The sequence below is a fragment of the Tamandua tetradactyla genome, chromosome 11 (genome assembly GCF_023851605.1).
Source record: "Tamandua tetradactyla isolate mTamTet1 chromosome 11, mTamTet1.pri, whole genome shotgun sequence".
NCBI lineage: Eukaryota > Metazoa > Chordata > Mammalia > Pilosa > Myrmecophagidae > Tamandua > Tamandua tetradactyla.
In genome coordinates, this window is record NC_135337.1 from 23,039,838 (window position 1) to 23,065,300 (window position 25,463).

At 36.5% G+C, this 25,463-nt stretch overlaps 1 protein-coding gene across 1 annotated transcript in view; it reads left to right on the plus strand.

Annotated features, from left to right (window-relative positions):
- SASS6 (SAS-6 centriolar assembly protein) overlaps positions 1-25,463 on the plus strand; it is an 81,812-nt gene that overhangs the window by 48,435 nt on the left and 7,914 nt on the right. Inside the window, exon 15 of the mRNA XM_077120138.1 lies at positions 16,303-16,400. Within this exon, the coding sequence (XP_076976253.1) occupies positions 16,303-16,400 (98 nt within the window). The remainder of the gene's footprint in view (positions 1-16,302; positions 16,401-25,463) is intronic.

Consider the following 25,463-nt stretch of genomic DNA (forward strand, 5'->3'; position numbering starts at 1 on the left):
GTGGGGCCTTGAGTGATTGAGAACAGAATGGTCACTGCTTAAGCATTTGGAAGGCATTAGGTTGCTGCTTACCCAGGCCTTACCCAGGGGGATGAAACATTACTATGTAATCAGGCCTTGAAATCTGATGGAGTTTGCCCTGCTGGACTTCAGAAAGATTGGGATCCATGACTTCTGTTTTCCTCCCAGCTTCTCCCTTGTGGAATAGGAATATTATCCTATGCTCTCTCCTCCATTGTATATTGGAAGCAAATAATTTGTTTTCTAGGTTACACTGGTTCACATATGGGAATTTTGCCCAAGGACAGACCACATCCATAACTAATTTTGATGTGACTCTGTGCTTGGCATTGTTAATGAAATGACTTAAGGCTTTTGGGATGTTGTGATGGAATGAATATGTTGTACATGTGGGAAGAACATGTCTTTGGGGGTCCAGAAGGTGGACTGTTGTGCTAGCCATGTTCTTCATACATTCCTGTGGGTGTGAACCCATTTTTTGTAGGACCATTTGATGAGGTTGCTTCAGTTAAGGTGTGGCCCAATTGAATCAGAATGTCTTAGTCCTATTACTGGGGTCCTTTATAAGCAGAACGAAATTCAGGCACACAGAGAGAAAGCTAGGGAGCAGGCAGACAGAAGCTGGAAGAGAAGCCAGGAGAGACCACCATATGCTTTGCCATGTTACAGTAAAGCCCAGGACCAAAGATCACTTGCAGTCAGCCCCAGAATGCTGTAGTCTTCTGGAAGAAAGCATTGCCTTCATTATGCCTTGGTTTTGAACTTCTCTGGCTCAAAACTGTGAGCTAATACATTCCCATCATTTAAGCCAACCTAATGCATTATTTGTTTTAGTAGCCAAGAAACTAAAATTTTTTAAAAATATTTCCTAGCTGCTTTAAAAATAAGTTCACTGTGTTGCTTAGGCAAGTGCTTCTTTTTAGCAGTAGCTTTATTAATGATAATTATGATCAGGAACATTGGAAATTCTCAATAAAAGTATTAAATCTGAGTTCTTATGTTTAGAATATTATGTAAAGAGCATATAGGTACATTTAACAGGCTTTTCTTGCTTTGATTATTAAGGAGAACTATATATGTACATTTAAAAGGGTATTATTGTTTTCTGTAAGTGTTATACCTATCAACGATTATAGATTTTTTCTTGAGAGAGAATTATGATTGAATTTGCAATTGTTTTTATTTTAAACAACTTTCCAAGAAATAGGTAATGTCTAAAATGAGGTCAAGAACAACTGCAAATAATTGCCTGTTGGTAGGCCTAAATATGACTTACTACCCTTTCTTACCGGTCTTGTAGAATCAGAGGAACCATTATAACAAGGATGCTCTTTTTTGTTTTTTCATTGATAAAACTTAACATACAGGGTGGGCCACGGTGGCTCAGTGGCAGAGTTCTCGCCTTGCCATGCCAGAGACCTGGGTTCATTTCCTGGAGCCTGCCCATGTAAAAAAAAAAAAACTTAATGTACAGACATTCTTATTATACAAACATTCTATACATGGTGCACAATCAGTGGCTTACAATAGCATCCCATAGTTGTGTATTCATCATCATGATCATTTTTTAGAACATTTGCATCACTCCAGAAAAAAAAAAAACTCATACATACCAAACCCCTTACTTTCCCCTCTCATTGACCACTAGTGTTTCCATCACCCAATTTATTTTAATCTTTGTCCCCCTATTATTTGTTTATTTTTATCCATATTTTTTATTCATCTGTCCATATCCTAGACAAAAGGAGCATCAGATGCAAGGTTTTCACAATCACACAGTCACATTGTAAAAGTTATGTCATTATACAATCATCTTAAAAAAAAACAGGGCTACTAGAACACAGCTCTGCAGTTTCAGATACTTCCCTGTAGCCAATACAGAATACCATAAACTAAAAAGGGATATCTATATAATGCTTAAGAATAACCTCCAGGATAACCTCTTGACTCTGTTTGAAATCTCCACTGACACTTTATTTTGTCTCGTTTCTGTTTTCCTCCTTTCAGTCGAGAAGATTTTCTCAATCCCTTGATGCCAGGTCCTGGTTTATCCCAGGATTTCTGTCCCACCTTCCCAGGGAGATTTACATCCTTTGAGAGTCAATTCCCACATGGGAGTGGGGCAGAGAAGGGCAGTGAGTTCACTTGCTGCAGAGAAAGAGACCACATCTGCGCCACAAAGAGGTTCTCTGGGGGTGACTCTTGGGCCTAATTTTAAGTAGATTTAGCCTATCCTTTACAGGAATAGGTTTCATAGGGGTGAGCTCCAAGATTGAGGGCTTGGCCTCTTGATTTGGTTGTAGCCACTGCTTGAGAGAATATTAGAAATTCTCCAAATGAGGAAGTTGAATATTTCCCCTTTCTCCTCATTTTCCCAAGGGGACTTTGCAAATACTTCTTTATTCATTGTCTAAATCATTCTGGATTTATCAGGGCACCACACTAACCTGGTCAAACCAACAAAATCACCTGCCCTATTCAAGATTCCATGTATTTATGGTGTTCAATTAAACTGACCATACAAGTTAAATTACGAATTGCACTACCCAAAATATAAATTTTGCACCAAATATGCATCTCTCCCTTTAGTCTCACACAGAAGTTGAAGTTTTAAAATAGGGGGAGAGGGGCCAAGATTGCGGCTTAGTAAGGTGTGCGCGTCTTAGTTCCTCCTCCAGAACAACTACTAACTAACCAGAAACAGTACAGAACAGCTCCTGGAGCCACGACAGACACCGGACACACAGTGTATCCCAGTCTGGACTGGCTGGACAGACTGCGAGACTCCGCTGCGGTGAGATCCCCGAGCGGCGCACGCTTCACTGGGCCGTGGTGACTGGCGGCCGGCACCCCTGCCTCCCTCCTTCCCGGGCCGGCTGAGAGTCTCGGAGAGGCAAGTTCCCCAAGCTGCGGCGGCGGGCACCCCTCCCTCGCGGGCAGCTTCCCGGACCGGCTACGAGTCTCAGATCAGCGAGATCCCCAAGCTACGGCAGTTGGCGACTAGCGCCCCTCCCCCGCAGGCAGCTTCCTGGTCCGGTGGCGAGTCTCAGATCAGCGAGATCCCCAACCCACGGTGGCCGGCGGCTGGCGCCCCTCCCCCACAGGTGGCTACCCGGAGGGAAAGGAAAGAGTCTCCAACAGTAGCAGGGACTGAGTCCAACCAAACACCAATAGTGGCATTAATAAACAAATTCTGACTACTAAAAATAGGCCCCCAGCTCAGGTGAAACTGATCAAAGCGGAAGTCGCCTATTGGGCTAACTGAAAAAGAGGAAAGGGGACAAAACAGAGCCTTCTGCGGCTGTTTCTACGGAGGCTTGGTGCCTCTGGGCTCAGCGCAGGGATTACACAGGTTGCAACTGCCCCAAACGCAGAAACAGGCTGCTTTCAGGGCTCTCTACCACCTGAACCTTCCCCACGAGAGGAGTGAAACGCATCTCAGGTGGAATCCCTCTCTCAAGGAATTCAGATCCCAGGACTTCTCAGTTTGAAGCCATTAAAACCAGACTACAACCTTTCCTCTGTCTCCACCATGCACACAGCAGGGAAAGCCTTCCAAAGTTAAAGGAGCCACAACATCCTTTGCTGGTGGGACCCGCAGACAGACAAGCACCACATACTGGGCAGGATAAGAAAAACAGAGCCCAGAGACTTCACAGGAAAGTCTTTCAACCTGCTGGATCTCACACTCAGGGAAATCTGATTAAATGTCCAGACGCCAGCAAAAAATAACAGATCACACCAGGAAAATTGAAGATATGGCCCAGTCAAAGGAACAAACCAATAGCTCAAATGAGATACAGGAGCTGAGACAACTAATTCTGAATATACTAATAGAAATGGAAAACTTCTTCAAAAACCAAATCAATATATTGAGGGAGGACACGAAGAAGGCAAGGGATGAATAAAAAGAAGAAATGGAAAGTCTGAAAAACCGAATCACAGAACTTATGGGAGTGAAAGATACAGTAGAAGAGATGACAAAAACAATGGAAACCTACAATGGTAGATTTCAAGAGACAGAGTTTAGAATTAATGAACTGGAGGATGGAACATCTGAAATCCAAAAAGAAAAAGAAACTATAGGGAAAAGAATGGAAAAATTTGAGCAGGGGCTCAGGGAAATGAATGATAATATGAAGCACATAAATATACGTGTTGTGGGTGTCCCAGAAGGAGAAGAGAAGGGAAAAGGAGGAGAAAAACTAATGGAAGAAATTATCACTGAAAATTTCCCAACTCTTATGAAAGACCTAAAATTACAGATCCAAGAAGTGCAGCGCACCCCAAAGAGAATAGATCCAAATAGGTGTTCTCCAAGACACTAGTTAGAATGTCAGAGGTCAAAGAGAAAGAGAGGATCTTGAAAGCAGCAAGAGAAAAACAATCCATCACATACAAGGGAAACCCAGTAAGACTGTGTAGATTTCTCAGCAGAAACCATGGAAGCTAGAAGACAGTGGGATGATATATTTAAATTACTGAAAGAGAAAAACTGCCAACCAAGACTTCTATATCCAGCAAAATTGTCCTTCAAAAATGAGGGAGAAATTAAAACATTCTCAGACAAAAAGTCACTGAGAGAATTTGTGACCAACGACCAGCTCTGCAAGAAATACTAAAGGGAGCACTAGAGTCAGATAGGAAAAGACAGAAGAGAGAGGTATGGAGAACAGTGTAGAAAGAAGGAAAGTCAGATATGATATATGTAATACAAAAGGCAAAATGGTAGAGGAAGGTATTACCCAAACAGTAATAACACTAAATGTTAATGGACTGAATTCCCGAATCAAAAGACATAGACTGGCAGAATGGATGAAAAAACAGGATCCTTCTATATGCTGTCTACAGGAAACACACCTTAGACCCAAAGATAAACATAGGTTGAAAGTGAAAGGTTGGAAAAAGATATTTCATGCAAATAACAACCAAAAAGAGCAGGAGTAGCTATACAAATATCCAACAAATTAGACTTCAAATGTAAAACAGCTAAAAGAGACAAAGAAGGATATTATCTACTAATAAAAGGAACAATTAAACAAGAAGACATAACAATCATAAATATTTACGCACCAAATCAAAATGCCCCAAAATACGTGAGGAATACACTACAACCACTGTAAAGGGAAATAGACACATCTACCATAATAGTTGGAGACTTCAATTCACCACTCTCATCAATGGACAGAACATCTAGACAGAGGATCAATAAAGAAACAGAATTTGAATATTGCAATAAATGAGCTAGACTTAACAGACATTTATAGGGCTTTACACCCCACAACAGTAGGATACACCTTTTTCTCAAGTGCTCATGGATCGTTCTCAAAGATAGACCATATGCTGGGTCACAAAGTAAGTCTCAACAAATTTAAGAAGATTGAAATCATACACAACACTTTCTCAGATCATAAAGGAATGAAGTTGGAAATCAATAATAGGCAGGCGGGCAGCGGTGGCTCAGCGGGCAAGAATGCTTGCCTGCCATGCCGGAGGACCTCGGTTCGATTCCCGGCCCCAGCCCATGTAAAAAAACAAACAAACAAACAAACAAAATATAATAAAACAAGAAAATGTTTAAAGATGTTTCCCTTTCTTCCTCCCTTCCTTCCTTCCATCCTTCCTTCCTTCTCTCTGTCTTTCCTTCCCTTCCTCCCTCTCTCTTTAAAAAAAAAAAAAAAAAAAAAATAATAGGCAGAGGGCCAGAAAATTCACAAATACGTGGCGGCTCAACAAAACACTCTTAAACAACGAGTGGGTCAAGGAAGAAATTACAAGAGAAATTAGTAAATATCTCGAGGTGAATGAAAATGAAAACACAACATATCAAAACCTATGGGACGCAGCAAAGGCAGTGCTAAGAGGGAAATTTATTGCCCTAAATGCCTATATAAAAAAAGAAGAGGGCGGGCCATGGTGGCTCAGCAGGTAAGAATGCTTGCCTGCCAAGCTTGAGGACCCGGGTTCGATTCCCGGTGACTGCCCATGTTAAAAAAAATAAAAAGAAGAAGAAGAAGAAAGGGCAAAAATTCGGGAATTAACTGTCCACTTGGAAGAACTGGAGAAACAACAGCAAACTAACCCCAAAGCAAGCAAAAGGAAAGAAATAGTAAAGATTAGAGGAGAAATAAATGAAATTGAGAACATGAAAACAATAGAGAAAATCAATAAGACCAGAAGTTGGTTCTATGAGAAAATCAACAAGATTGATGGGCCCTTAACAAGATTGACAAAAAGAAGAAGAGAGAGGATGCAAATAAATAAGATCAGAAATGGAAGAGGAGACATAACCACTGACTTCACAGAAATAAAGGAGGTAATAGCAGGATACTATGAACAACTTTATGCTAATAAATACAACAATGTAGATGAAATGGACAAGTTCCTAGAAAGGCATGAACAACCAACTTTGACCCAAGAAGAAATAGACGACCTCAACAAACCAATCACAAGTAAAGAAATTGAATCAGTCATTCAGAAGCTTCCCAAAAAGAAAAGTCCAGGATCAGACGGATTCACATGTGAATTCTACCAAATATTCCAGAAAGAATTAGTACCAACCCTGCTCAAACTCTTCAAAAAACATTGAAGTGGAGGGAAAGCTACCTAATTCATTCTATGAAGCCAACATCACCCTCATACCAAAACCAGGCAAAGATATTACAAAAAAAGAGAACTACAGACCAATCTCTCTAATGAATATAGATGCAAAAATCCTCAACAAAATTCTAGCAAATCGAATCCAGCAACACATTAAAAGAATTATACATCATGACCAAGTAGGATTCATCCCAGGTATGCAAGGATGGTTCAACATAAGAAAATCAATTAATGTAATACACCATATCAACAAATCAAAGCAGAAAAATCACATGATCATCTCAATTGATGCAGAGAAGGCATTTGACAAGATTCAACATCCTTTCCTGTTGAAAACACTTCAAAGGATAGGACTACAAGGGAACCTCCTTAAAATGATAGAGGGAATGTATGAAAAACCCACAGCTACTATCATTCTCAATGGGGAAAAGTTGAAAACTTTCCCCCTAAGATCAGGAACAAGACAAGGATGTCCATTATCACCACTGTTATTCAACATTGTGTTGGAGGTTCTAGCCAGAGCAATTAGACAAGAAAAAGAAATACAAGGCATCAAAATTGGAAAGGAAGAAGTAAAACTATCACTGTTTGCAGACGATATGATACTATACATCGAAAACCCAAAAAAATCCGCAATAAAACTACTAGAGCTAATAAATGAGTACAGCAAAGTAGCAGGTTGCAAGGTCAACATTCAAAAATCTGTAGCATTTCTATACACTAGCAATGAACAAGCTTAGTGGGAAATCAAGAAACGAATCCCATTTACAATTGCAACTAAAAGAATGAAATACCTAGGAATAAATTTAACTAAAGAGACAAAAAAACTATATAAAGAAAACTACAAAAAAACTGTTAAAAGAAATCACAGAAGACCTAAATAGATGGAAGGGCATACCGTGTTCATGGATTGGAAGACTAAATATAGTTAAGATGTCAATCCTACCTAAATTGATTTACAGGTTCCATGCAATACCAATCAAAATCCCAACAACTTATTTTTCAGAAATAGAAAAAAAAAATAAGCAAATTTATCTGGAAGGGCAGGGTGCCCCGAATTGCTAAAAACATCTCGAGGAAAAAAAAACGAAGCTGGAGGTCTCGCGCTGCCTGACTTTAAGGCATATTATGAAGCCACAGTGGTCAAAACAGCATGGTATTGTCATAAAGATAGATATATCGACCAATGGAATTGAATTGAGTGCTCAGATATAGACCCTCTCATCTATGAACATGTGATCTTTGATAAGGCAGTCAAGCCAACTCACCTGGGACAGAACAGTCTCTTCAATAAATGGTGCCTAGAGAACTGGATATCCATATGCAAAAGAATGAAAGACCCATATCTCACACACTATACAAAAGTTAATTCAAAATATCTAAACATTAGGTCTAAGACCATAAACCAGTTAGAGGAAAATGTAGGGAGATATCTTACGAAACTTACAATTGGAGGCGGTTTTATGGACCTTAAACCTAAAGCAAGAGCACTGAAGAAGGAAATAAATAAATGGGAGCTCCTCAAATTTAAACACTTTTGTGCATCAAAGAACTTTATCAAGAAAGTATAAAGACAGCCTACACAATGGGAGACAATAATTGGAAATGACATATCAGATAAAGGTCTAGTATCCAGAATTCATAAAGAGATTGTTCAACTCAACAACAACAAAAAGACAGCCAATCCAATTACAAAGTGGGAAAAAGACCTATCAGAAGAGGAAATACAAATGGCCAAAAGGCACATGAAGAGATGCTCAATGTCCCTGGCCATTAGAGAAATGCAAATCAAAACCACAATGAGATATCATCTCACACCCACCAGAATGGCCATTATCAACAAAACAGAAAATGACAAGTGCTGGAGAGGATGTGGAGAAAGAGGCACACTTATCCACTGTTGGTGGGAATGTCAAATGGTGCAACCACTGTGGAATGCAGTTTGGCGGTTCCTCAAAAAGCTGAATATAGGATTGCCATACGACCCAGCAATACCATTGCTGGGTATCTACTCAAAGGACTTAAGGGCAAAGACACAAACGGACATTTGCACACCAATGTTTATAGCAGCGTTATTTACAATTGCAAAGAGATGGAAACAGCCAAAATGTCCATCAACAGACGAGTGGCTAAACAAACTGTGGTATATACATACGATGGAATATTATGCAGCTTTAAGACAGGATAAACTTATGAAGCATGTAATAACATGGATGGACCTAGAGAACATTATGCTGAGTGAGTCTAGCCAAAAACTAAAAGACAAATACTGTATGGTCCCACTGATGTGAACGGACATTCGAGAATAAACTTGGAATATGTCATTGGTAACAGAGTCCAGCAGGAGTTAGAAACTGGGTAAGATAATGGGCAATTGGAGCTGAAGGGATTCAGACTGTGCAGCAGGACTAGATAGAAAAACTCAAAAATGGACAGCACTATAATACCTAATTGTAAAGTAATCATGTTAAAACACTGAATGAAGCTACATCTGAGCTATAGGTTTGTTTGTTTTTTTTTTTTTTTACCATTATTATTACTTTTATTTTTTTCTCTATATTAACATTCTATATCTTTTTCTGTTGTGTTGCTAGTTCTTCTAAACCAATGCAAATGTACTAAGAAACGATGATCATGCATCTATGTGATGATGTTAAGAATTACTGATTGCATATGTAAAATTGTATGATTTCTAAATGTTGGGTTAATTTCTTTTTTTCCGTTAATTAATAAAAAAAAAAAAGAATGTCTGTAAATGAAAATAATATTATATTCTCATACCTCAATGGATGCTCCCTTTGGAGATCACTTATCTTTAGGCAGCCTTGTTCTTGTAGCTTAGGTGATTAAAACATAATATTCTTTTGGAATTACTTTAAGAAATGATAGTTCCCTCCAAAAAAATCGCCATTTTATTTTATGTCATTGAATCTGTGTTTCACCCACAGTGTGTATTCAGAGTCAGATTTTATCTAGAGATAGCATTTGGATTAGCCACCTCATTTGCCAGATGGTTATAAGTAATTTTCTGTTTATTTTATAGTATTTAAAAAAAAAAACGTAATATTTGAGCATGGGAAGCTTCAAAAGGTACAACTAGATATACTATCTAAATGTCCTTCTCTTGGTCCCCTGTCCTCTCCTCAAAAACAATGACTGTTACGAGTTTCTTATGATATATTAAAAAAATATTCAAATAATATACAAAAATATATTTACATGCATGAATGTGCATATAGATTGTATATGTGAATATTTGCTTATAAGCATAAATAGTGGCATGCTAACTGTTCTGCACCTGACTTTTCACTTAGTGATATTAACTTGGAATAGGTCCATTTCAATGTGTTAGAATGTAAGGGTTTTTGTTAGTTTTTTAAAATGAATTCGTGGTGGTCCAGTATATAGATATACTACAATTAACCAGTCCTCTGTTACTGGATGATGAGGTTGTTTTAAATCAAAATGTTCATATAATGCTCCATGCATCTTTGTGACCTCATACAATTTGTAGCATAAATTGTTAGAAAGTGGCTTTGTCAAAACTATTTTCTCCTATCTGGTTAATTAACATTTCCCTGCTTATTAAGTGAGGTTGAACATCTTTTTTAATATTTGTGGGTTGCTTATGCTTCCTCTTCTATCAAATTCCTGTTCATTTCTTTCATTCATTTTTCTTTAGGGGTGTTTTACCATTGTAAAATGACTTTATCAGAATTCTGTATGTATTCCAAGCAGTAATTTGCTGTTGGTTTTATGTGTTAACTGTTATTATTTCCCCAATTTTTTAAAATTCTTTTTGAGTTACCTCTCGTTTTTTGTTCTTTGTTTTTTAATTTTATCGAGGTACAACTTACAGCATGTACTCTTTCTTAGTCTTTCATATGCACTTAAAAATATAAGTATTCTGTTTTTGTTGTGTGGAATATTCTCTAAATATCAATTGGATCTATTTGTTTTTTTTTAAGTTCTGTATCTTTATTGATATTCTGTCTTTCATCAGTTACTGAGAGAGGAGTGTTGGCCACCAGTTATGAAGTTTTCCATTTCTCATTTTAATTCTATTAGTTTTTGCTTCATGTATTTTGAAGCTCTTTTGTTAGGTGCATGCATCTTTAGGATTGTTCTGTTCTCTTGGTCAATTGATCCTTTCATTATATGTATTTTCATTCTTTATTCCTGGTGATTTTCCTTGCTTTTATGTCTACTGTCTGATGAAAATACAACCATTTAAAATTTCTTTTGAGTGCTTTGTCCATAGAATATTTTTTTCTTTATTTTAAATTTACATATACCAATATATATGAAGTGGTTTTCATGTAGAAAGTATATAATCTTTGTTTCTTGTTCCCTTGATACCCCCTTTCTGTCACTTTTTGGGTTACTGGAACAGTTTTTTAGTATTCCCTTTTAATTGTTCTGTTGCATTTATTATTACGTCTTGTATAATTTTTAGTAGTTGTTAGGGAGTAAAATGCACATATTTAACTGTTCACGGTGTGTGTGGAATTAGTATTTTACCACTTCAGTTGGAATATACAAGTCTTATTACAATATTATCCATTGTGTTTATACAGTATTTACCTTTTCTGTTGCTCTTTCTTCATTCCTGTTATTCAAAGTTTACCTTTTGTCTGAAGAACATTACGTAGCATGTGCTTTAGAGGTCTTCTGCTGAAGAATTCTTTGTTTTTCTTCATCTGAGGACACCTTTAGCGTTCATTCCTGAAAAACGTTTTCTCTGGATATAGAATTCTGTGTTTATAGTTCTTTCCTTTTCCACTTTAAAAAGGGTTGCTCTACTCTCTTCAGAGTTTCATAAGTTTTATAATGTCCTTTCTCTCTGCCTGCTTTCAAGATTTATCTTTTTTTCCTTGAATTTCAGCTGTTTGATTATGTCATATATTACTTTGAATTTATCCTGTTTGGGGTTCACTGAGTTTCTTGCATCTATAAATATATATCTTTTGCCAGATTTTGGATTGTTCAGCCATTATTTCTTCAAATAATTTTTCCTCACCACGCTATTCCTCCTACTTTCTGAGACTAAGAAGACATGAATGTTAGATCGTTAGCTATTTGCCCTTAGATCCGAGAGGCTTGGTTCTTTTCTTTTCTTCCTTCTTTTTCTCTTTCTTCCTTTTTCCTTCCTTCCCTTCTTTCCTTCCTTTCTCTCTCTCTCCCTCTCTCTCTCTCTCTTTCTTTCTGACTATTTTTTTCTATTTTCAGATTTTTAGGCGCCTTCCTCGCCATTTCTGCTGCCACACACATCACCCCTGCTGCTTGCATTGTCATAGGATTGCCTGGGCATTGGGGCGGGAGAGAATAGAAAAAAAGGGGAAAAAAGATTAAAGGGGATTTTCACAGTCTCTTTGACCTTGTTCCTTTTCATTTCTCAGAGCAGAAGCATAAATGATGTGAACATTGCTACTCTAGTTCTTACGATTAGAATTTACATAAAATAGCATTTTCCTTCCTTTTACTTTTATTCTGTTTTTATATTTAAATTGCATTTCTTTTAGATATTGCATAATTGACTTCATTTTTTATCCATTCTGGCAATGTCCCTAGACACTTTGATATTTAATATAAATATTGATAATAAAGACTATAATCTTATTTACTTTCTCTGTGTCCCATTTGCTCTTTGTCCCCTTTTTCTATTTTTTTTCCTGTCTGTTTTCTAATTAATTGAGCATGTTTTGCATTCCACTGTGTCTCTGCTTTTGATTTTGTTTTATTGCCTTTGTGGTTACACTAAGGGTTTTTACAATATACATCTACATCTTATCACAGTCTAACATCAAATGATTATATGCCACTTCCCATATAAGGTAAGAACTTTAGAATAGTATATTTTCATTTCCTCATTCCTGTTTTTCTGCTACTGTTGTCAGGATTTTAACTTCTACATTTTTTATAAACTCCACAGTACATGTCATGATTTTTTTGCTCCATACAATTGAGTACCTTTTTTTTCTTTCATATTTAGAGAATACTTAGTTTCTGTAATCACACCCCTGTAGAAAAGAGTTTACATGTTTAATACATTGTGTTACCCCTGTACAAATGGACAAAATTAAGCTTAATGTTTCTAGACCAATATGGCTGTTAATTTCTGTACAGTCACACCTATTGTGTATCTTTAAAAGAAATTACACAACGAGAAAAAAAAGTCTTTTAGGTTTACTCACATATTTACCATTTATTCACTTTTCTTTCCTTGGTCTAAATTTAAATTTTTATCTAGAATCATTTTCTCTTCTGCATAACTTAATCTTTAAGACTTCGTATAGTGCAGCTCTGTAATTTCTGATTTTGTCGCAGAACGTTTTCATTTTAACTTTATATTCTTTGTGTGTAGAATTCTAGGTTGTTTGTTTTTTAGCTTTCAGCATTTTTTTTTTTTTTTTTTTTAAAGGAAAGACAGAGAGAAGGAAGGAAGGATAGAAGGAAGGAAGAGAGGAAGAAAGGGAAACATCTTTTAAACATTTTCTTGTTTTATTGTATTTTGTTTCTCCGTTTTTCGTTACATGGGCTGGGGCCGGGAATCGAACCGAGGTCCTCCGGCATAGCAGGCAAGCACTTTGCCCGCTGAGCCACCGCGGCCCGCCCAGCTTTCAGCATTTTAAAGGTCATTCCAGGCTTATATAATTTCTGGCAAGATATCAGCAATAATGCTTGTCATTTTCCTTCTGTAAAGAGAGATTTTTCTCTGAGTGCTTTTAAAATTTTCTCTTATCATTGATTTTCAGTGGTATAATTATGGTGTACCTTGGTGTGGTATATATGTATCTTTATCCATTTGGGAATTTTTAGAGGTACTTTGGTGGGTTTATGGTATTCATCAGTTTGGAAAATTTGGGCCATTATTTCTCCGTTATTATTATTTTTATCTTTATCTCTCCTTTTTATACTTGGGTTAGACATATGATAGATCACTTGATATTGTCCCAGCAATACTTCAATATGTTTCATTATTTGCTTCATTTTATATAGATTTATATAATGTTGTATTTTAAAGTTCATTGCTCTTTTTTTTCTGTAGTCTCTGGTTTGCTGTTAAATCATACAATGGGAAATTTTCATTTTAGATACTGTATTTTCCATCTCTAGATGGTCCATTTTGCTCCTTTTTAATATGTATTCCATTTTTCTTATGTTTTTTATTTTCCATTGTGTTCTTGTATATAGTTATAATTTCTGTTTTAATATCTGTGTCTCCTTGTTCCATCATTTCTGTCAATTTCCAATCTATTTCTTTTGACCAGTTTTTCTTTTGGATCTGAGCCATATTTTCCTGCTTATTGTCATTTTGATAGGATGTGGAACATTGTTAATGATACATTGTTTATTGTCTGGACTTTATCTTCCTCTAACAAATGGCAACATCTTGATCCCTCTGAGATTTTTTTCTTTAGCTTTATTACAGTGCATCTAGAATATATTTTACTCAAGGATAGTTAGTTCTTTTGCAAATGTGTGACCCCTTTTAGCTCTCTCTGAATGCTCTAAATGATTACTGATGACTTTCCACTTTGTCTTCCCACTTATGATTGTTCAGTTTGGAACTCCTCTGTTTATTTGAGCTTGTGGATTTTTACCCTATGCATGTGCCTAGTATTCAGCAAATATTCAGGGCCCCATGTGCAGATTTCTGGAGCTCTTTTTCTATACAGCTCTTTTCTCTCTTGAATTTTGCTTTGCAAGTTCCAGTGACCGCAGGCTCTCTAAGCTTCGATCTTGGTCTCCTCAATTTAATAAGATCTTAATATTCTGCTTGTGATGTCCCTCTGTACCTGCAGTCAGGAACACCTGCAGTTAGAAAACTTTGTCGTTTATCAGGATCACACTTCTCTGAGAGAGCAGAATCCTGCTCTACCTATTGTTTAGTAACTGAGAATATTCTTTACATTTATTTGGTCAACTTTTGTAATTGTTTATGATAGATAGCTGTATGCTATATTATGTATTAATAACTATACTCTGTTAAGTTTCCTCACTCTTCTTGCATATTTACTTTTCTATTGGGAAACATAGAAGCGGATTGTTTAAAGTACATTCCTTTGATGTCTAATGTTGCTGCATTAAATATGGAGATTAATGTAGGGAGAACTGACTTCCTTACAGTATTGAACTTTGATAGCAAAGTTCAGCAGCCTGTGCCTTTCTAATTTATAATTTTATCAAATTGAGCTAGTATCTTTCTATTCCTATTTTGAGTTTTTACCAAAAATATTTATGTTTAAAGAACCTTTTTTATTAATGTGGCCGGTCCTTCTTTTTCTTCTTTGACCTATTAGCATGGTGATTTACGTTTATATATTTCCTACTATAGAGCCTATTTATACATTCCTGGTATGAAAACCACTTGGTTATGGTACATCATTACTGTAAATATACTTCTAGATTTTTTTTTTAACTTTTAACTTTTTTATTGTATGGTATAACATATATACAAAGCAAAAAAATAAAAGCAATAGTTTTCAAAGCACTCTTTAGCAAGTAGTTACAGGACAGATCCCAGAGTTTTTCATGGGCTACCATATGATCCTCTCAGATTTTTCTTTCTAGCTGTTCCAGAATATAGGAGGCTAGGAGGCTTAAATATTTTTTCACCACCATAGTCGACTTTTCTTCTTTTTTTTTTTTGTGAAAAATAACATATATATAAAACAATAAATTTCAAAACACAGCACCGCAATTAGTTGTAGAACATATTTCAGAGTTTGTCATGGGTTGCAATTCCATAATTTTAGGTTTTTTGCTTCTAGCTGCTCTAAGATACTGAAGTCTAAAAGAGATATCAATTTAATGATTCAGCAATCATGTTCATATTCATTCTCTGTATAACTCTATCGTCACCTTTGATCTTTCCATCCCTCTCTTTAGGGGTTGTTTGGTCTGTGGCCATTCTAACTTTTTCATGTTGAAAGGGTCGGTCACTAATATGGGTTAGGGAGATGGAACCATCTGATGTTCTGGAGAGGCTGGGCCTACTGGGTTTCAGGACATATCTGGTCCAGGGACCCATCTGGAGGTTGTAGGTTTCTGGAAGGTTATACTAGTGCATGGAACCCTTGTGGAATCTTATATATTGCCCTAAGTGTTCTTTAGGACTGGCTGGAATGGTCCTGGTTGGGATTTGGGAAGTTATGATAGGTAGCAGTGTCTAACTGAAGCTTGTATAAGAGCAACCTCTAGAATAACCTCTCGACTATTTGAACGCTCTCTGGCACTGATACTTTATTAGTTACATTTCTTTTCCCTCTTTTGGTCAGGATGAAATTGTTGATCCTATGCCGCCAGGGAGGCTTTCACCCCTGGAGGTCATGTCCTATGTAGGGGGGAGGGCATTGATTACAACTAGATTTTACATGCTGATATTTAATTTCAGATCTTTGTTTTTTTTTTTTTGCATAGATTCTTGATTACTTTTGGCTATCCCAAAAGTCAAATTCCTAACATTTTGTGTTATTCATCTTGCTTTTATGGCAAGGAGAAATAGTGCTTTTTTTTTTAACCAAGTCTTTTTTAATAGGATATGCTTGACTGTTAGAAAATATAGATTGAACCTATATTTTATGATCTAGATTAACCAGAAAAAAAATTTAACCACTTTATATATCAATATAAAATAATCAATTGTCAGTAATACACTAATGTTTTCTCTCTTTATAGGTTCATTTTAACTTGCAGTTTACAAAACCAAATACATCACTTGGAGATGTTCAGTCAGGAGCAACTATTAATATGCCTTGCTCAGCTGATAAGGAAAAGTAAGTAATTATTGACATAAAATTTTAACATTTCCAATTTTGAAGATCAGCTTGAAGAGTTCCTATCAGCAATGATGCCCACCTGTTTATCTGTTTCATTTAAAGTTAGTGAAAAAAAATTTAATAATTAGATTTTTATTCTTTCAGTCACAATAAAGGATAAGTCCAGTATGTACAGGTGGTTGGGAAATGTAACATTGTGCTTAATAGAGTATTGCCATAACATCATACTTAAATAACCAATTTTCATAGAAATGTACAAACAACATATGTAATATTTAACTATGCTAAATAATCATGGTCTTCAATCTCATGGCACTTTTAAATATTATAGAACTTCACAATAATTACTTTTAGTACTAAAGAACAACTGTGAGAAAATTTAAAATATTTACAGTACATATACCTATGGCAGCAGATAACTACATAAAACTTTAAAAGTAGAGTCTTTTAATGCTTCCTACCTTTTCCATGCTACATCAATAATTTTTGATGCATATAATTATCAGGTATATAATCTGTAATGTTAAAATTAAGTTATTACTATGTAAATAAATGCTATTTAGAATTCATCAAAATTATTGCAACAGTATATATTATTTTTTTTTTAGAGGAATCTTCACACACATACTTTCTGTACATGGTGCACAATCAGTGGTGCACAATATCATCACATAGTTGTGTATTTATCAGCATGATCGTTTTTTAGAACATTTGCGTCACTCCAGAAAAACAAAGAAAAAGAAAAAAGAATAAAGTCATACATACCATACATCTTACCTCTCCCTCTCATTTACCACTAGTGTTTCCATCTACCCAATTTATTTTACCCTCTTTTCCCCTATTATTTATTTATTTATTTATTTATTTTTCCATATTTTTTACTCGTCTCGCCATACCCTGAATATAAGGGGCATCAGACACAAGGTTCTCACAATCACACAGTCACATTGTAAATGTTATATCTTTATCTAGTTGTCTTCCAGAATCTCGGCTATTGGAACTCAGCTCAACAGTTTTAGGTATTTCCCTCCAGCCACTCCAATATATCATTAACTAAAAAAAGATATCTATATAATGCCTAAGAATAACCTCCAGGATAACCTCTCAACTCTGTTTGAAATCTCTCAGCCATTGACAGTTTATTTTGTCTCATTTCTCTCTTTCCCCTTTGGTCAAGAAGGCTTGCTTATCCTAGACTTTCTGTCTCGTGTTGCCAGGGAGATTTACACGCACAGGAATCATGTCCCATATCGGAGGGAAGGCAGTGAGTTCACATACTAAGTTGGCTTAGAGAGAGAGGCCACATCTGAGCAACAAAAGAGGTTCTCTGGGGGGTGACTCTTAGGTATAATTTTAAGTAGGATTTAGCCTATCTGCTGGCATAAGTTTCATAAGGGCGAACCCCAAGATTGAGGGCTTGGCTTCTTGATTTGATTGTCCCTCCATCTTGTGAGAATATCAGAAATTCTCCAAATGGGAAAGTTGAACACCTCCTGCCTTCTCCCCATTCCCCAATGGGACTTTGCAGATACTACTTTTTTCACTGCCCAGATCACTCTGGAGTTTATTGTGGCATCACACTAACCTGGATAAACCAATAAAGTCTCATGCTCTATTCAAGATTCCATGTACTTAATGGTGTTCAACAAAACTAACCATACAAGTTAAATTAGAAAATGTACTACCCAAAATATAAATTTTGCACCCTTTGGTCTTGACTAGAAGTTGAGGTTTTAAAATATGGATGATATCATCCTTTACCCAGTCTTCTAGTATACCTTAAACCTATCCAGATCAGCTTCATTCATATCTCTAGTTGAAGTATGATCCCTTTTTCAACTTTCTAAACAATCCCGTATGGGGTACTGCTGACTTTCATAGCTTCAGAGCTCTAATTCTGAGTCTCAGGTGTCACAAATTACATGAAGTTTCTGGGAAAGACCATGTTGTATACATACAGCTCAGTATCTCACAATTTAGCATTAACAGTTACACCTCCTCAATATATGTGACTGCTGTAAGAGCTTGCAATCTAGGACCCTTTACAATAAACCCCAACCTGATAACCCATGCTCTTGACTTTAGTTCACTGAATTTTTATAGTATAGTTAGTCCATATGATTGAGGCATGATAGTATTTGTCATTTTGTTCCTGAAATTTCATTCTGCGTACAGCTCTTTAGGTTCATTCACCACTTCATCCCTCACAACTTTATTCCTTCTTGTGGCTGATTGCAAAATTTTTATTTAAGATCCTCAATAAAATTTAACTGCAACCACATAGAAACACAAAATTTCAACATCGTTTGGCTTTCGAGCCTTTTTATTGAAAATTACTTTACCTTTCAAGTATTCTGCTCAGAAAGTAGTAATGTCTGGCAAAAGAATCTCCAACAATCATCTAAGAGCTGGGTTGGGGTATAGAAGCCTTCATAAGTGGTCTTGAAAAATAAAAAACGTGGTTGGTTGAAAGTGGATAGTATACAGGGAAAGGTACAATCAGTGCAAACTAGGGTCTGTATTCAAAAATACCATTGTAATATGCTTCCACTGAATGTAACAAAGGCGTTATGCCAAAATTAAATGTCAGCAAACAGGGTGGGGGTGGGTGCATGGCGGGGGTATGGATTCTATGCAGAAGCAAAGGTAATATCTTCTTATATATAATGGTGGCGAAGGCATATCTATTTATTTATGTTGGATCATATGGCATGTGAATAAAATTGGTTAAAAATGAACAAAGAGAAACAAGTGCTAGAGAAAATGTGGAGAAAGAGATGTACCTATTGAGTGTTGGTTGGGAAGCTGAGAGGTGTAGCTTCTCTGAGGGCGCTGTGGTGGTTCCATAGGAGGCCAGGGATGGAGGTGCCATATGCTCTTGCAACCTGTTGCTAATTCCCTGGAGGAACTGGAAGTGAAGACTTGAATGGACATTTGCACACTGGTGTTTATGGTGACAGTGTTCAATGGTTGGAGGTGGCCTAAGGGTACAAAGACTGAAGAATGCAAGGGGGATCTTTGGTGTTTATATACAACCGACTACAGAGTGGCTGCAAGAAGGAAAGAAATTGTGAGGCATGCAACTAGATGAATGAAACTTAAGGACAGTATGTTGAATGAAGTGTCAGAAATAAGACAAATATCATACCTCATTCATATAGAATAGCTAGAAATATGCAAACTCAGAGAATTGAAGTCTAGAGCATGATTATCAGGTTGGGGACTATTATAAAAGGTTCTAGATTGTAAGCTTTTACAGCAGTCACATATATTTAGGAGTTGTAACTGATATTTCTAAATTGTGGGGTACTGAACTGTTTGTATATAACCTGGTCATTCCCCGAAACTTTGGGTATTTATGTGACACCTGAGACTCAGAGCACTGAAGCTATGGAAGTCAGCATCACCACATTCAGCAACTGTTAAAAAAGCTGAAAAAATTATCAGACTTCATCTAGAGATACGGATGAAGCTGATCTGGATAGGACTAAGGTAAGTCAGATATGGGTAAAGGATGACATTTTTATACTTCAACCTCTGTGTGAGATCAAATGGAAAGATGTTTATTTGGTGCAAGATTTATATTTTGGGTAGCATACTGTCTAATTTAACTTGTATGGTCAGTTTAGTTGAATACCATGAGTATATGGAATCTTGAACAGGGTATGAGATGTTTTTTTCTGTCCAGGTTAGTGTGAGGCCCTGCTATATCCCAGAATAATTTGGGAAGGAGAATAAAAAAAGCATTTGTATGACAGAGTTCTGGCCTGCCATGCCAGAGACCCAGGTTTGATTCCCAGTGCCTGCCCATGTTAAAAAAAAAAAAAATATATATATATATATATATATATATATATATATATATTTGTAAAGTCCCCTTGGGGGACTGGGGGAAAAGGAAGAAATATTCAACTTCCCTGTCTGGGGAATTCCTGATATATCTTGTAAGCAGTAGGGACAACCAATTCAATAGGCTGAGCCCTCAATCTTTGGGTTCACCTCTATGAAGCTTATTCCTGCAAAGAAGAAGCTAAGCTACTGATGATAATTATACCCAAGTGTTACTCCTGGAGAGCCTCTCAGATGTGGCCTCTCTCTCTGAGCCAACTTGGCAGGTAACTCACTGCCCTCCCCACTACATGGGACATGACTTCCAGGGGTGTAAATCATCCTGGCTCTGTAGGACAGGACTCCTGGGATGAGCTGGGACCAAGGTCATCAGAATGAGAAAGACTTGACCAAAAGGGGGAAGACAGAAATGAGACAGAATCAAGTCTCAGTAGCTGAGAGATTTCAGTGTCAAGGGGGTATCCTGGAGGTTATTCTTCTGCATTATATAGATATTCCTTTTTAGTTTGTGGTGTATTGGAGTAGCTAGAGGGAAGTACCTGAAACTATTGAAGTGTGTTCCAGTAGCCTTCATTCTTGAAGAATACTGTATAACAATATAGCTTTTACAGTGTGACTGTGTGATTGTAAAAACCTTGTGGCTGATGCTTCTTTCATACAGGGTATGGACAGATGAGTAAAATAACAATGATAATAATAAGGATTAAAAGTAAATAAGTAGGGGAGATACAATTGAGTAGATTGAAATACTATGGGTCAATGAGAGATGGGTAAGGGTTTGGGGATGTATGAGTTTTTTCTTATTTCTTTTTCTGGAGTGATGCAAATGTTCTAAAAATGATCATGGTGATGAGGATACAACTATGTGATGATATTGTGAGCCATTGATGGTACACCATGTGTTCTAGTTTGCTAGCTGCTAGAATGCAACACACCAGAGACAGATTGGCATTTTTTTTTTGACTTTTTGATTTTTTATTTATTTTTTTAAATTCCAAAAAACACCAAACAAACGCAAACATTCATAATTTTTGATCCTTCTGTTCTACATATATAATCAATAATTCACAATATCATCACATAGTTGCATATTCATCATCATGATCATTTCTTGGGACATTTGCGTCTATTCAGAAAAAGAAATAAAAAGAAAACAGAAAAAAATTCATGCATACCATACCCCCCCATCCCCCTCACGGATCACCAGCAATTCACTCAGTTGACTTTTTTTTTTCTTGTATACGGATTTATCCTATTTTTTTTTTTTATTAATTAAGAAAATTAACTAACAACACTTAGAAATCATTCCATTCTACATATGCAATCAGTAATTCTTAATATCATCACATAGATGTATGATCATCATTTCTTAGTACATTTGCATCGATTCAGAAAAAAAATTGAAAGACAACAGAAAAAGAAATAAAATGATAACAGAGAAAAAAATAAAAATAAAAAATACAAAAAATATATATAAAAAAACAGAACAAACAAAAAACTGTAGCTCAGATGCAGCTTCATTCAGTGTTTTAACGTAATTACATTGCAATTAGGTAGTATTGTGCTGTCCATTTTTGAGTTTTTGTATCTAGTCCTGTTGCACAGTCTGGATCCCTTCAGCTCCGATTACCCATTATCTTACCCTATTTCTAATTCCTGATGGTCTCTGTTACCGATGACATATTCCAAGTTTATTCTCGAATGTCGGTTCACATTGGTGGGACCATACAGTATTTGTCCTTTAGTTTTTGGCTAAACTCACTCAGCATAATGTTCTCTAGGTCCATCCATGTTATTACATGCTTCATAAGTTTATTCTGTCTTAATCTGCATAATATTCCATCATATGTATATACCACAGTTTGTTTAGCCACTCGTCTGTTGATGGACATTTTGGGTATTTCCATTTCTTTGCAATTGTAAATAATGCTGCTATAAACATTGGTGTGCAAATGTCCGTTTGTGTCTTTGCCCTTAAGTCCTCTGAGTAGATACCTAGCAATGGTATTGCTGGGTCGTATGGCAATTCTATATTCAGTTTTTTGAGGAACCGCCCAACTGCCTTCCACAGTGGTTGCACCATTTGACATTCCCACCAACAGTGGATAAGTGTGCCTCTTTCTCCACATCCTCTCCAGCACTTGTCATTTTCTATTTTGTTGATAATGGCCATTCTGGTGGGTGTGAGATGATATCTCATTGTGGTTTTGATTTGCGTTTCTCTAATGGCCGGGGACATTGAACATCTCTTCATGTACCTTTTGGCCATTTTGTATTTCCTCTTCGGAGAGGTGTCTGTTCAAGTCTTTTTCCCATTTTGTAATTGGGTTGGCTGTCTTTTTGTTGTTGAGTTGAACAATCTCTTTATAAATTCTGGAAACTAGACCTTTATCTGATATGTCATTTCCAATTATTGTCTCCCATTGTGTAGGCTGTCTTTCTACTTTCTTGATGAAGTTCTTTGATGCACAAAACTGTTTGATTTTGAGGGGCTCCCATTTATTTATTTCTTTCTTCAGTGCTCTTGCTTTAGGTTTAAGGTCCATAAAACCGCCTCCAATTGTAAGATTCATAAGATATCTCCCTACATTTTCCTCTAACTGTTTTATGGTCTTACCCTAATCTTTAGATCTTTGATCCATTTTGAGTTAACTTTTGTATAGGGTGTGAGATACGGGTCCTCTTTCATTCTTTTGCATATGGATATCCAGTTCTCTAGGCACCATTTATTGAAGAGACTGTTCTGTCCCAGGTGAGTTGGCTTGACTGCCTTATCAAAGATCAAATGTCCGTAGATGAGAGGGTCTATATCTGAGCACTCTATTCGATTCCATTGGTCGATGTATCTATCTTTATGCCAATACCATGGTGTTTTGACCACTGTGGCTTCATAATATGCCTTAAAGTCAGGCAGCGTGAGACCTCCAGCTTGGTTTTTTTCCTCAAGATACTTTTAGCAATTCGGGGCACCCTGCCCTTCCAGATAAATTTGCTTATTGGTTTTTCTATTTCTGAAAAATAAGTTGTTGGGATTTTGATTGGTATTGCATTGAATCTGTAGATCAATTTAGGTAGGATTGACATCTTAACTATATTTAGTCTTCCAATCCATGAACACGGTATGCCCTTCCATCTATTTAGGTCTTCTGTGATTTCTTTTAACAGTTTTTTGTAGTTTTCTTTGTATAGGTCTTTTGTCTCTTTAGTTAAATTTATTCCTAAGTACTTTATTCTTTTAGTTGCAATTGTAAATGGAATTCGTTTCTTGATTTCCCCGTCAGCTTGTTCATTGCTAGTGTATAGAAACGATACGGATTTCTGAATGTTGATCTTGTAACCTGCTACTTTGCTGTACTCATTTATTAGCTCTAGTAGTTTTGTTGTGGATTTTTCCGGGTTTTTGACGTATAGTATCATATCGCCTGCAAACAGTGATAGTTTTACTTCTTCCTTCCCAATTTTGATGCTGTATTTCTTTTTCTTGTCTAATTGCTCTGGCTAGAACCTCCAACACGATGTTGAGTAATAGTGGTGATAGTGGACATCCTTGTCTTGTTCCTGATCTTAGGGGGAAAGTTTCAATTTTTCCCCATTGAGAATGATAGTAGCTGTGGGTTTTTCATACATTCCCTCTATCATTTTAAGGAGGTTCCCTTGTAGTCCTATCCTTTGAAGTGTTTTCAACAGGAAAGAATGTTGAATCTTGTCAAATGCCTTCTCTGCATCAATTGAGATGACCATGTGATTTTTCTGCTTTGATTTGTTGATATGGTGTATTACATTAATTGATTTTCTTATGTTGAACCATCCTTGCATACCTGGGATGAATCCTACTTGGTCATGATGTATAATTCTTTTAATGTGTTGCTGGATTCGATTTGCTAGAATTTTGTTGAGGATTTTTGCATCTATATTCATTAGAGAGATTGGTCTGTAGTTTTCTTTTTTTGTAATATCTTTGCCTGGTTTTGGTATCAGGGTGATGTTGGCTTCATAGAATGAATTAGGTAGCTTTCCCTCCACTTCGATTTTTTTGAAGAGTTTGAGGAGAGTTGGTACTAATTCTTTCTGGAATGTTTGGTAGAATTCACATGTGAAGTCATTGGTCCTGGACTTTTCTTTTTGGTAAGCTTTTGAATGACTGATTTAATTTCTTTACTTGTGATTGGTTTGTTGAGGTCGTCTATTTCTTCTTGAGTCAAAGTTGGTTGTTCATGCCTTTCTAGGAACTTGTCCATTTCATCTACATTGTTGTATTTATTAGCGTAAAGTTGTTCATAGTATCCTGTTATTACCTCCTTTATTTCTGTGAGGTCAGTGGTTATGTCTCCTCTTCCATTTCTTATCTTATTTATTTGCATCCTCTCTCTTCTTCTTTTTGTCAATCCTGCTAAGGGCCCATCAATCTTATTGATTTTCTCATAGAACCAACTTCTGGTCTTATTGATTTTCTCTATTGTTTTCATGTTCTCAATTTCATTTATTTCTGCTCTAATCTTTGTTATTTCTTTCCTTTTGCTTGCTGTGGGGCTAGTTTGCTGTTCTTTCTCCAGTTCTTCCAAGTGGACAGTTAATTCCTGAATTTTTGCCTTTTCTTCTTTTCTGATATAGGCATTTAGGGCAATAAATTTCCCTCTTAACACTGCCTTTGCTGCGTCCTATAGGTTTTGATATGTTGTGTTTTCATTTTCATTCGCCTAGAGATATTTACTAATTTCTCTTGTAATTTCTTCCTTGACCCACTCGTTGTTTAAGAGTGTGTTGTTGAGCCGCCACGTATTTGTGAATTTTCTGGCACTCCGCCTATTATTGATTTCCAACTTCATTCCTTTATGATCCGAGAAAGTGTTGTATATGATTTCAATCTTTTTAAATTTGTTGAGACTTGCTTTGTGACCCAGCATATGGTCTATCTTTGAGAATGATCCATGAGCACTCGAGAAAAAGGTGTATCCTGCTGTTGTGGGGTGTAATGTCCTATAAATGTCTGTTAAATCTAGCTCATTTATTGTAATATTCAAATTCTCTGTTTCTTTATTGATCCTCTGTCTAGATGTTCTGTCCATTGAGGAGAGTGACGAATTGAAGTCTCCAACTATTATGGTAGATGTGTCTATTTCCCTTTTCAGTGGTTGCAGTGTATTCCTCACATATTTTGGGGCATTCTGATTCGGTGCGTAAATATTTATGATTGTTATGTCTTCTTGTTTA